This window comes from Sceloporus undulatus, chromosome 8, assembly GCF_019175285.1.
Source record: "Sceloporus undulatus isolate JIND9_A2432 ecotype Alabama chromosome 8, SceUnd_v1.1, whole genome shotgun sequence".
Classification (NCBI taxonomy): Eukaryota; Metazoa; Chordata; class Lepidosauria; order Squamata; family Phrynosomatidae; genus Sceloporus; species Sceloporus undulatus.
This window is the reverse complement of record NC_056529.1, coordinates 16494923-16507178: the sequence shown is the minus strand read 5'-3', so window position 1 is coordinate 16507178 and position 12256 is coordinate 16494923. Positions and strand designations below refer to the sequence as shown.

The window sequence follows — 12256 nt, the reverse complement described above, 5'->3', positions numbered from 1 at the left end:
CCCGATCAATATGAATCAAGCTTAGCCAACGTAATTAATCTGAATGCAAGAAATCTCATTTAAACAAGCAAAGAGTTTAGGTTTTTTGGGCTTCTTTTCAAAGGCGGATCTCTTTCGATTTAGAGAGAGTCGCAAAGAACAAGTTTTCCGCAAGCCTTTGGAGGAGTTTAAACAATACAGCTGTGAAGGTCTTGGGTGGGTTTCCTTGAAATGAAAAGTCCGGGGGAGGGAAGGAAGCCACCCCCAAAAGCAAAGCGACGTACTTTGCGAAACTTGTGCAAAAGATAAAGCAAAGAGACACACAAAGCAAAGGGAAGAAGTGGGTCTTTTCTTTTTTCCTTCCTGAGCAGAGGGTTGAAATCATTAGACAGTTGGTTTTAAAAGGTATCTAATAATAATAATAATAATAATAATAATAATAATAATAATAATAATAATAATAATAATTCATCGACGACTGTGTGGTGCAAAAGGAAGGAAGGGAGGGAGGGAGGGAGGGAGGGAGGAGGAGGAAAAGAAGGAGAAGAGATCGGCAGGAATCGATCCACTTCAGATCCACTTTTTAGAAACTCTTGTGAAGTGGGTTCGAGTAGATTGGAGAAATCCAAAGTTTTCCAAAGCTTAGTCTTTGGTTGGAGGGGTCTCTGCTTCTTCTTCTCCTTCTTCTTCGTTGCATCGATCGCCAGTTCTTTCCTTCCTAATAGTCAAAAAGAAGAGGAATGTGAGAAATGTGAAATAGGATTTTGCATGGGTTCATGTGCAAGGTTGCATTAGGTATGCAGGCCCAAGTCAGTCCTAGGTATTTTCAGACATATATATATATATAGGGAACTGGAGAGAAAGCTAGCTAACTATTCAGCTCTGTCTGAACACATACATATTCACTTTCAAACAATATATATATATATACACACACACACACACATATATATGCATCCATATACATATATATATATATGTATATATACTTTCAGACACTATATATATATATATACATATATACACACACACACATACATATACACTTTCAGACATATATATATATATATATATATATATATGTACATATATAAGGGGAATTGGAGAGGAAGATAAATATTTAGTTCTATTTATATATATGTGTGTTTGTGTGTTTTCAGACTATATTTGCACATTTGGAGAGAAAGCTAACTAGTTCTATCTGAATGTATATATAGATGTTTTCAGACTATATATGGGGGGGGGAATTAGAGAGAAAGCTAACTATTTATAGGAGATCTGACTGGATGCATATGTATGTGTTTTCAAACTATATCACATCTATAAGGGGAACTGGAGAGAAAGCTAATATAGATGTTTTCAGACTATATATATATATATATATATATACAATTTGCACATCTATAAGGAGAATTGGAGAGAAAGCTACCTATTTAGTCCTCTCTGAATGCCTACATTTGGGTTTGCAGCTGTTCCAGAGGCGTCCCAACGAAGCCCTTGAACCGTCTCTCTCTCTCTCTGTCTCTCCGTCTAGGGCTCCCCTTACGAGCTGAAGGAGAGCCCGGGGGTGCAGCACCCAGCCTTCCCTGCCCACCACCACCCCCATCATCCCCACCACCCGGCCTTCTACCCTTACGGCCAGTACCAGTTCGGCGACCCCTCGCGGCCCAAGAACGCCACCCGCGAGAGCACCAGCACCTTGAAGGCCTGGCTGAACGAGCACCGCAAGAACCCTTACCCGACCAAAGGCGAGAAGATCATGCTGGCCATCATCACCAAGATGACCCTCACCCAGGTCTCCACCTGGTTCGCTAACGCTCGACGGCGGCTCAAGAAGGAGAACAAGATGACCTGGGCCCCGAGGAGCAGGACCGACGAGGAGGAGGAGGAGGAAGGCCACTCTTTCGGCAGCGAGGAGGAAGAGGAGGAAAAGCGGGGCCACGAAGGAGAGGAAGAAGAGGAGGAGGAGGAGATCGACTTGGAGAACCTCGACGGGGAGGACAAGGTTGGACCACTCCTTTTGGACGCAGCAGAAGAGGAGGATGAGGAGGATGAGGATGATGAGGAAGGCAGTCTTATGCTGCCCCCCGACGGCACCCAAGCCGTCCCCTCCGACACTTCCGACGGCACCAGGTTGGCTTTCCCGGACTTGCCCGGGAAATGCTTCCTCCAAGCCGCCGAAGAAGCCCGGCAATGTCCTTCCATGCCTCCCCAGCCTTCTCCTTCACCTCCTCCTCCGACGGAGCCCCCCAGCAGCCCCCCTCGACCCCCGCCACTACCTCCTCCTCCGGCCCCCAAACCCAAAATCTGGTCCTTAGCCGAGACGGCCACCAGCCCGGACCTTCGCAAAGCGGAGCCTCCAGCAGCAGCAGCAGCAGCAGCAGGAGGAGGAGGACTTTCCCCGACGGCGGCCGCCAATGCCTCCTCCGCCGCTTCTCCGCAGAGCCTCCAGTTGGTGGCAGCGGCCCACAGACTGGTGGCTTCGTGCCCCTTGGGCAAGTTTGCCTCCTCTTGGCCCGGGAGGCCCTTCTCGGCCCATCATCCCCACCATCACCACCACCACCATCATCCCCATCATCACCCTCTGAGTTTGCTGAACACTCCTCACCTTCTGGGACTGGCCAATGGAGGGTCATTGTCGGGGGGCTCTCGTCCCGCGGATCAGGACCAGAGTCCAGAGGTCTCTGCTGGAGGAGGAGGAGGATCAGGGACAGGTAAAGCCCCGATTGGGAGGGAAAGTTTGGGGGAAGAAAAGGAAGAAAAACAACCCTGCAGGGCTTCCTTTTGGGCTCTCCAAAGGAAATCCTATCATAAATGTTGGTTAAGTTTTAAAACCAGGCACACTTGATCCAGAAGCTTATATATATATATATATACATAGATGCATGCACACAAATCACCGAGTTATCATATGTCTGTATGTCGGTATGTATATCTCACATGTGCTCCCATCCTGAAAATGATTCAAGGGTCCGCATCCCGGGAAAAGCATTACATTTTAGTTCTGAGCTTATTTAGTTGTAAAGTGACAAAAGTGAGTTATTTAGTTATAACTGTTATTATCTGGACTTTAGAGCGGGATATAAATAATAATAATAATAATAATTATTATTATTATTATTATTATTATTATTACTACTACTACTACTACTACCCGGGGACCTACGTGTTTCCTCCCCGAAAATGATTAAAGTGTCCACGTCCTGGGAAAGCATTAAGTTTTTAGTTAGTACGTTATTTACTTACAAAGTTATAAAGTTAGTTATTTAGTTATAAAGTTATTAAGTTTTATAAACAGGCATACTTGATCCTTCTAGGGAAAATATAAAAGAGAAGCATGCATACAAATAGTACAGTTATCTAAGAGGGTTGTTGCTAACCATGCAATCCTGTTTATTCATCCGCCAACCGTTCTTTCATTTAATTTATTCCTTTTCTTAGCCACTGACCCCTTTCTCTATTCAGCCTTTCTACCTTTCCGAAGGAAATCCTGTTCTATTCTCAATCCCTAGGGTTGGTGTCACCCAGTGCAGTAACTCATGGTGTCACCCCCCCCCCATTGACTTCCTCTCATTTTATACCGTACAGAACCCTTAGTAATGTTACGCTTCAATCATAATTCCCATCTACCACTGAATGTCCTACTAATATCAGTAGGTCCTTGGTATCCACTGAGGTTCAGTTCCAGGGCTCCCCATGGATACCAAAATCCATGGATGCTCAAGTCCCATTCAATGCAGTGGACCCTCAATTTATGTGGGGGATCGTTTGGGAACCCCCACATAAAAGAAATAGGTCAGGGCCTACGCCCTGTTGTCTCCATGCGCCTTGCCCTACAGGTGCCATAGGTGCATGTGCCATTCATTTAATGGGGGTTCACCATCTGAGTGATGTCAGCGCAGGCGCACTGTTTCATGGAGAGTAAAATAGTGTCCTTTATCTATAAAATGGCAAAATCAAGCTTTGGTATTTGGTATTTTTTTGTGTGTGTGTGTGTGACACACACACACACACACACACACACACGTGGATGCTTAAATCCATGGATAATGAATCCGTGGATAAGGAGAGCCAACTGTGATATAAACGAGTAGCAACATTAAAATTATACCTTCAAATCAAGCATTGCTATTTGGAATTCATATATATATATATATATATATACACACACACACACACACACGCACACACACACACACACACACATATATATATATGTATATGTATATATATATATGAATTCCAAATAGTATATATATATAAAATCAGGCCATGGATGCTTGAATCCGTGGATAATGAATCCGTGGATAAGGAGGGCTGACTGTCCTTGTGACATAAACAAGTAGCAACATTAAAATTATACCTTCAAATCACAATGTCATACGCGCAACCTAAGTGTATTTACTTACACATAGTGAAGAGGTGGTTTGAATGTGATTTTTTTTCCAAAGACAATTTAAAAAGAATAATTAAAAAAAATAAAAATTAAATTATTTTTAATTTCAAATTTTAAAATTTTAATTAAAGAAATCCATTGAGGCTCATCCCGCTCCCAACATCTCTTCAAGCATTTTAAAGGGAAGCAGGTGAATGCCACGGCCTGTTTCTGCTTCCTCCTCTTTGGACTTCAACTCCCAGAATCCCCAGGCACTCAGGAATTCTGGGAGTGTGCATATATATGAGCATGTCTATGGGTTATTTTATTCTTCTCTCTCAGTCTCTGTACAAAACACACATTTAGTGTGCAGAGAGATCTTGTAGCACCTTGGAGACTAAGGTCCAAAACCCACTGCAGAGATAATCCACTTTGAGACTGCTTTAACTGCCCTGGTTCAATGCTCCCTAGTCTGGCAACTGTAGTTTTGTGAGACAATGGGCCTCCTCTGACAGAGAGCCCTGGTGCCACACAGTTCCCAGGATTCCCTAGCACTGAGCCAGGGCAGTTCAAGCAGTCTCAGACTGGATTATTCCTGCAGTGGGTTTTGGACCTACTGTACCTGAAAGAAGTTGGCAGCGTGAGCTTTCATAGACTTCCTCAGATGCATTTAAGTCTAGGAAAGCTCATGCTGCCAACTTCTTTCGTAAACTTGCTCAGATGCATTCAAGTCTAGGAAAGCTCATGCTGCCAACTTCTTTCGTAGGCTTGCTCAAATGCAATCAAGTCTAGGAAAGCTCATGCTGCCAATTTCTTTCAGATGCATTCAAGTCTAGGAAAGCTCATGCTGCCAACTTCTTTCTTTCAGTTAGTCTTCAAAGTGCTGCAAGATCTCTCTGCATACTGATTCTTCAGACTAACACAGCTATAAAAAATGAAGCTTTGCTTTGGGGAATGTATACACTTTTTAAATATTGTCAAACCATGGATGCTTGGATGCTTGGATAAAAAAATCTGTGGATGTGAAGGGCTGATTTGTGTGTGTATATAAATGTATATGTATGTGTATGTTATATATATATACACGCACACAGACATATGCAAAGGGATCTTGGAGCGCTCTTGATGCTCACTGGACAAATGAAGCCAGTAGCATGAGCTTTCCTAAACCTGAGCCATACTTCCTCAGAGGCCTGTTTTGGAGTGCAGGATCCAGAGACAGACCTGTATATGTATATAGTATATCTTTACATATGTATACATCTCGCTTCTCACTCTATATATGTGTGTGTATGATAGATACACATACAGGGATGGGGTGCTACTGTTGTGTATGTTTGCACACTAGTAAAGCTGGCCCTCCATATCCACGGATTCTTCATCCATTGATTCAATCATCCACGGCTTGGGAATATTCTAAAAAAGGTATAAATTCCCCAAAACGCAATGCTTGATTTTGCCATTTTTTGGAAGGGACACCATTTTATTGTGCCACTGTATTTAATGGATCTTGAGGATCCATCGATTTTGATATCCACAGGAGGCCTGGAACCAAATCCTATCAGATACCAAAGGCCCATTGTATGTATGTGTGTGTGTGTGTGTGTGTGTACACACACACACACACACGAGTGTCTGCCTATATGCATATATGTATTATCCAGATACACATATGGGGTATGTGTGTGCGTGTGTGTGTGTGTGTCTGTCTCTGTGTGTATATATGCACATACATGTGTGTTTACCTATGCTTATGTGTGTTTTCATACACATGTGTGTATATTTGTACACACGTCACATGTATATATCTGTGTATGCTTTTATACATATACATTGTGTATATATGTGTGCATACAAATATATACACGTGTAAAAGCATACACAGATACACACACATCTATATATTTGTATGCATGCATATATACACAATGTATGTGTATCAAAGCATACACAGATACATATATGTGGTCTGTGTACATACTGAGCAGATATGTATATGGGGTACATATATTTGTATATAGGTTGTGTCTGTGTGTGCATGTATGCACAAACACATACAGAAGCACATGTCTCCTCTGTGCAGCTAAAGCCATTTTAGTCCCAAGTACAGTAGACCCACTGAAACCAAAGGAACTTGCTAAGCATCCTTTGGGAAAGCCCCATGGATTCCAATGAGTCTGTTCTAGGTGGGACTAATATTAGCTGTGGCCACAGTAAGTTTCAGGGAGTCACTGCATGCTTTTCGACCATCCCAAGCTGGATTCAGGCTTGCTCTGATGACAAACTGGTGGAGTTCAGTGTGGAATTGATGGAGGTCAGTTGCAATGGAGGCCTTCATTTTGGACAGGCTGCACTCTTTTTTGCTCCATGGTTCTATGGGACTTACGTCTAGGTAAATATGCATCTATGGGACATATGTTTGGGTCAAAGTGTGGAATGGTAGACTGAATATTTTTCAAGAGCCAAAGCCAAGAGTGGAGACCAGTGAAAGGCATCCCCAAGGATTCCCCAAACAGATAAATGACTTTGCAACCCAGCCAATGAATATGGAATAAAGGGGGACCTTCCCTCCCCCTTTTTTTTCTTCCTCTACAAAGATCCAGTATGACATTTTGCCAAAAGGTCAGATACAAAAATACCCACTGGATTGGGTCCCCCTTCCCACTGAGCCCTACTTTCTTTGCTTTCTTTTCTTTTCTTTTTATGTTTAATGACTAGAAATGAAGACAGCACTTGCTGGTTTTTCTGTTAAGAAAGGACATAAATAGGAAAGGTTTTCTATGGACCCTCAAAGAGGTGGAAGAAGAAAAAGAAAGAAAGGAAAGGAAAGGAAGTGTCATCTCTCCCAACACCAGAAAGACACAGGTTGATTCTTGTCAAGCTATAGATAGATAAAGACATTTAATCTCAGCCCTCATCCAACAACAACAACAACAACACACACACACACACAGAGAGACATTTAACCCCCTTTCCTTGGAAAGAAGAAATATTTTGTCATCCAAAACGTTTGCAACTTTGCAATGCAATCTTGTACATATCTATCCAGAAACAAGCCCCATGGAACACAGTGGGTTTTACTCCCAGGTGAAGGTGCGTGTAACAGACTTGCAAGCCAAAAGTCGAGCAGATCCCACTGAAATCAAAGTTGTTGTTGTTGTTGCTGCTGCTGTTGTTGTTTGTCATACCCAGTTGTGCCAGTTTGTTCGCTTTATTTATTTTTTTAATATGCTCAGTTCTTTAAGCATGGCTTGACTTTTTAGAAACAAATCCAAGGTGAGATTTGGTTTTCAAAAAGGCACTTTTTTTTTCCTTTTGTTTCTTTCGTTTTGTTTTTAGATCCATCTAGTGTCTTGGAAGTAGAGAAAAAGTTAATAAAGACAGCTTTCCAACCAGTTCAGAGGCGGTAAGAGATTATCTATATCCTAGAGGGTACACAAAAAGACATTAAAAGGGGACAGGGAGGGAGAGATCACTGTCAGGTTAAACCTAACCTCAGTCCCACTGAAATCTATGGGATTGAAGTGAGTTGTGATGATCAAGGCCCATTCTTTTCCATGGGTCTGCTTGAGGTAGTAGGAGTAGCATTGCATTTGGCCCAGATTTCCTTAGAATGAATGGGACTTGTTACTACCATGAATTATACTGCAAGCCCAGATATACTTACTTGTGAGTAAATGCCCCAGAAGCCCCTGGGATTCACTTCCAAGCAAGCATGCCAAGGATCGGATTGTGTGCATGTTTAGTTACTTAGTTACAAGAAGTGATATAAAAAGGCCAATTTCCTGTTCTTTGGAGTTACTTTTCAAATATTGATTGCAGCGTGCTTTTTTGTTCTTCGCAGTGTGATATTTAATATGATTATTAAGGAAAAGATCAAACGTTCCTTTTCTTAGATGTGAGATGAAAATGTCTTATCTGCGCCACGGACGATCTTTAGGTTTGACAAAATAAAAGGGGGAAAATTTTAAATGAAAACTCTCCATTTCTTCCCTTTAAACTTCCGGATGCGTTTTAATAAGATATTTCCAAACAGACCATATTTAAAGATTGGTTTGCAGCACCATAGCAATATATATATATATATATATATATATATATATATGCGCGCATGCTATAAGTCAGTGTTTAAATATGGTCTATTTCAAAATCTCTTATTAATATATATTCATATATATGTATATATATGGAATATGGAATGGAGAGGCCAATGTAAACACCAGCTGGTTTGCATACCTGTGAAGTAGAAGGGTGTGCGCACATGTTCATGTTTATTTTCACACATGCACACACCTATATGAAAAGTCACACCAAATATAAGCCATGTATTGATTGATTTGTGTCTGTATATGCACACCTGTAGATGTACGCAACCAGCATATACATTATTTGGGCTGGATTTATGGTGTATCTTTACACATATGTGCTGAATAGAAAGACTGTGCCACGATTGTGTGTCTCGCACTCACACATCCAAACCCCATTTTGCACAGACTTATGGAATATTTATTTATTTATTGGACTAATATCCTGCCTTTCTCTTATAATCGGATACAAGGCGGATAATCATAATGTAAAAAAGAGACAACATTAATGACCAAAGTTTTAAAAAAGGAATTAAACCATGCTAGGGTTAAAACGTAACATTTAAAAACACAACATGATTAAAACTGATTCAATGCAAAGATATTATGAAAGCATTAAAAACAGCACATTGACCATAGACATACATAAGCACACTACGTCAGTAAGATTCACAGTTCAAAAGCATGCCTAAATAAGAATGTCTTAAGATCAGATTTCCTATGGAAGGGAGTTGCGCAGTGCCATGGAGACTGTGTCTCACAAGTATAACTAGAGACATAGCAGTGAACAAGCAAGGTTCCATATTGTTGAAAGCAGAAAGAGGGCATGGCCTACACACACAAACACACACACATGGATTGTGTCCATAATGTTTTTGACTGCTTACAAAACCATAGGAGAGGAATCCTTATTAGTCTGTAGCAGCAAAAACCAGAAAGACAACAGTGTGCATTCTTTCACTTTGCAGGCTAGCCTATGTATTGTGCCATAGAATAGAATAGAATAGAATAGAATTTATGGTCTTTGACCAAAATAATGTGCCATATTATCCAGGTCCCCCAGTGCAATTCTATAGTCAGTATCTGCCAAACGTTAATCATAGAGTCATGCTGGAGGACCTGCAAGTGTTTTCTCTAGGAACCTCTATGTTCTCCATCACAACTCTATGGTCACCTTCTGGCAGAATTGTCCTGGAGGACCTAGAGATGCCTAAAGAGAACATATTAATCCAAAACTGCAAATAATCAAATTCGCCAACATGAAAGCTGCAAGTGCGGAGGGCCAACTGTGCATATACATATACATACATATAGGGTTGCCATGGGTTGAGATTAATGCGAAGGTAGTTAACAACAACAACTATATATATCCTAGCATTCAATATATATTCTTACATTCAAAGGTGACCCTTAAATCCACAAAAAGCACATGGCATAAGACATACGTTAGTCTTTAAGGTCCCATGAAACTCCATACAAAACTGGAACCATGGCTGGCAATTGTTTTGATTGTTGTAATCCGCTTGGATTCCAAGTGATTAAGCAGAATATAAATTATTATTATTATTATTATTATTATTATTATTATTATTATTATATTTATATTTATTGAATATTTTCAAAGAGTTTTGTACCAAGTTTTTTTTCCTCTTCGGGAAAAAAATTGCATCCGCTGCAAGGCAAATCTATGAGACACAAATCGTGATTCAATGCATATTTGTCCTTTTTTCCCCCTGCGTCATTCTTTTTCTCTCTCCTCCTTTTTCTAGGCCTCAGAACCAACTTGATGCAGCTATGGTTCTATCTGCGTTGTCATCATCATAATTAATTTTTTTAAAATGAAAAATATACTGTTTGAATTATTGTAAAATAAAAAATTCTCTGTATAGTTACGACTTGTACGCATGTCCATGTATTCAAAAGGGAAGAAAAAACCGTACAAAAAGACAAGAGGGGAAAAAAAAGTCTGCTTCTGTACTATCATCTGGATTAGCTGAATTCGTGAAGTTTTTTGGAAGTCCAGTGAGAAATAGGCGTCTTCGATTTCTTTTTGTATATATAGTAAAAAACAACAACAACAAATGTACATATGTGTGAACCAAATTGTACAAGAAAGTATATATTTTTGGCTAATAAACTGTTGCCACTTTTGACTATAATTTTCTGATACATGCTGGAATGATGATGATGATGATGATGATGATGATGATGATGATGATGATGATGATACTATGTCAAGATATCGCCCCCAAAAAGCTAATTTTGGAAGGTTAATTCATTGCTTTTGGAGATTGTTAGACCTCTTGATTCTCAATAATGTTCCATAATAGCTATGAGTAGAGAATAGTTATGAAAATGTGTTTGAAAAAGAGAGAAGCCACATCCACATCTAGACGATGGAAATGTTTAGGGAGCAAGTTTCATGGTGGAGCAAAGTTTTAGCAATTGTGCATTATTACTATTATTAATGATAATGATGATGATCATTATTCAAAGTGTATCTTAGGGGTGAACCAAACTCTCAGATGTCTTCCTGCTCTGGAAATGCCTCCTCTGGTTCTGTTCAAAGAACTCTTGACTTGAAACCCAAAGTCCCTGATTTCAGCGTCACACCTCTTTGTGGTTCCTTGTTTGATTCTCCTTTTCCATTCTGTTTGAGGGTCTTTTTTGTCTTGTGTTGGTTGCATTAGCAGGGGTTTGCAATTCAGTGTCCATAAGAGAGTGGGGGGGGGGGGGTTAGTTGTTCTCTGCATAGAATGGTATTGTGCTTTTTGCCATGAAAGTTCAGGGTTGCAAAGGTCGATCCAAGGCAGATATTGCTGGGTCCAGATGCAAGAAGGACAGACAGACAGGCAGAAAGGCTGATAAACCCAGGCCTGTCTTTTCCTTTTCCAAAGGAGCCCAGAAGGGAAAGGAAGAAAAAAAAGGAAGGGATATTTTAATATATATATTAAAAACAATTCCACTTCTTTCTATTTTTTCCCTTGAAAGAGAATAGGGACTGGCAATAGTTGGCTGGAGGCTGGCAGCTAACGGGAGGGATTTAAGGATGAGGACAGAACCAGGATCCCTGTCTCCACTGATTATTTTATATGCCTGATCCCACTATTTATATATCTGTCTTAGAAAGGAGAAAGGAATCTGCTCTCTAGTTGGGTTTCAGGAGCTGGAAGAGCTGGAGAGAATGCTGAGTCTCGGGCGCCCTCTGCAGGTGGAGATCATCCCTGCACTCTTTTGCCTTTTAATTGGGAACTTTGAGAAGTACAGTACAATATAACCCCAAATCCACAAAACAGGGATCCCTTTATAGACAACCAAAAATGCACACTGTAACTGTTGCAAGCTTTCCAAGCATCTTTATCCAGCATAGCTGTTAAAAATGATACAGGAGAAAGAAAGGAAGGAAGGAAGGAAGATGTGACAATGTTAGTCATGGCAGGGTGACCTGGACATTTTCCAGGACATGTCCTACATTTCAGCCTTCTGTCCAGGAGGGATTCCACAATGTCCTCCCCTTTTGAACATGACTAAGAAGCCTGCATTTATATTTATATGAGTATTTTTAGCTTTTCTTGCCAAATGCTCTACATTTTTCTGGAATGTCCTACATTTTGCAGCACCTTGCCCTCAATTTAAGGTTACCACATTTGGTCCCTCTGTGCATTTAGAAATCATTTGGTCCAGATCTTCTGGTGGTTGTCCCCAGTTCAGATGGTATGGAAGGGTATTCATGCATAATGTGCCTTTTGGTCAGCCCACCCAAGGCATCACTGTTTTGTGGATTTTGGGTGATACTGTACTTTGCAATATGGCCAAG

At 40.8% G+C, this 12256-nt stretch overlaps 1 protein-coding gene across 1 annotated transcript; it reads left to right on the top strand.

Annotated features, from left to right (window-relative positions):
* The first annotated feature begins 776 nt into the window (after positions 1 to 776).
* IRX3 (iroquois homeobox 3) lies at positions 777 to 10273 on the top strand. Its single transcript, XM_042437781.1, has 4 exons — positions 777 to 788; positions 1514 to 2693; positions 7694 to 7760; positions 10209 to 10273. Exons 1-4 carry the CDS (start codon positions 777 to 779, stop codon positions 10261 to 10263), a joined length of 1314 nt encoding a protein of 437 aa, XP_042293715.1. The 3' UTR covers positions 10264 to 10273.
* Positions 10274 to 12256: the final 1983 nt, after the last annotated feature.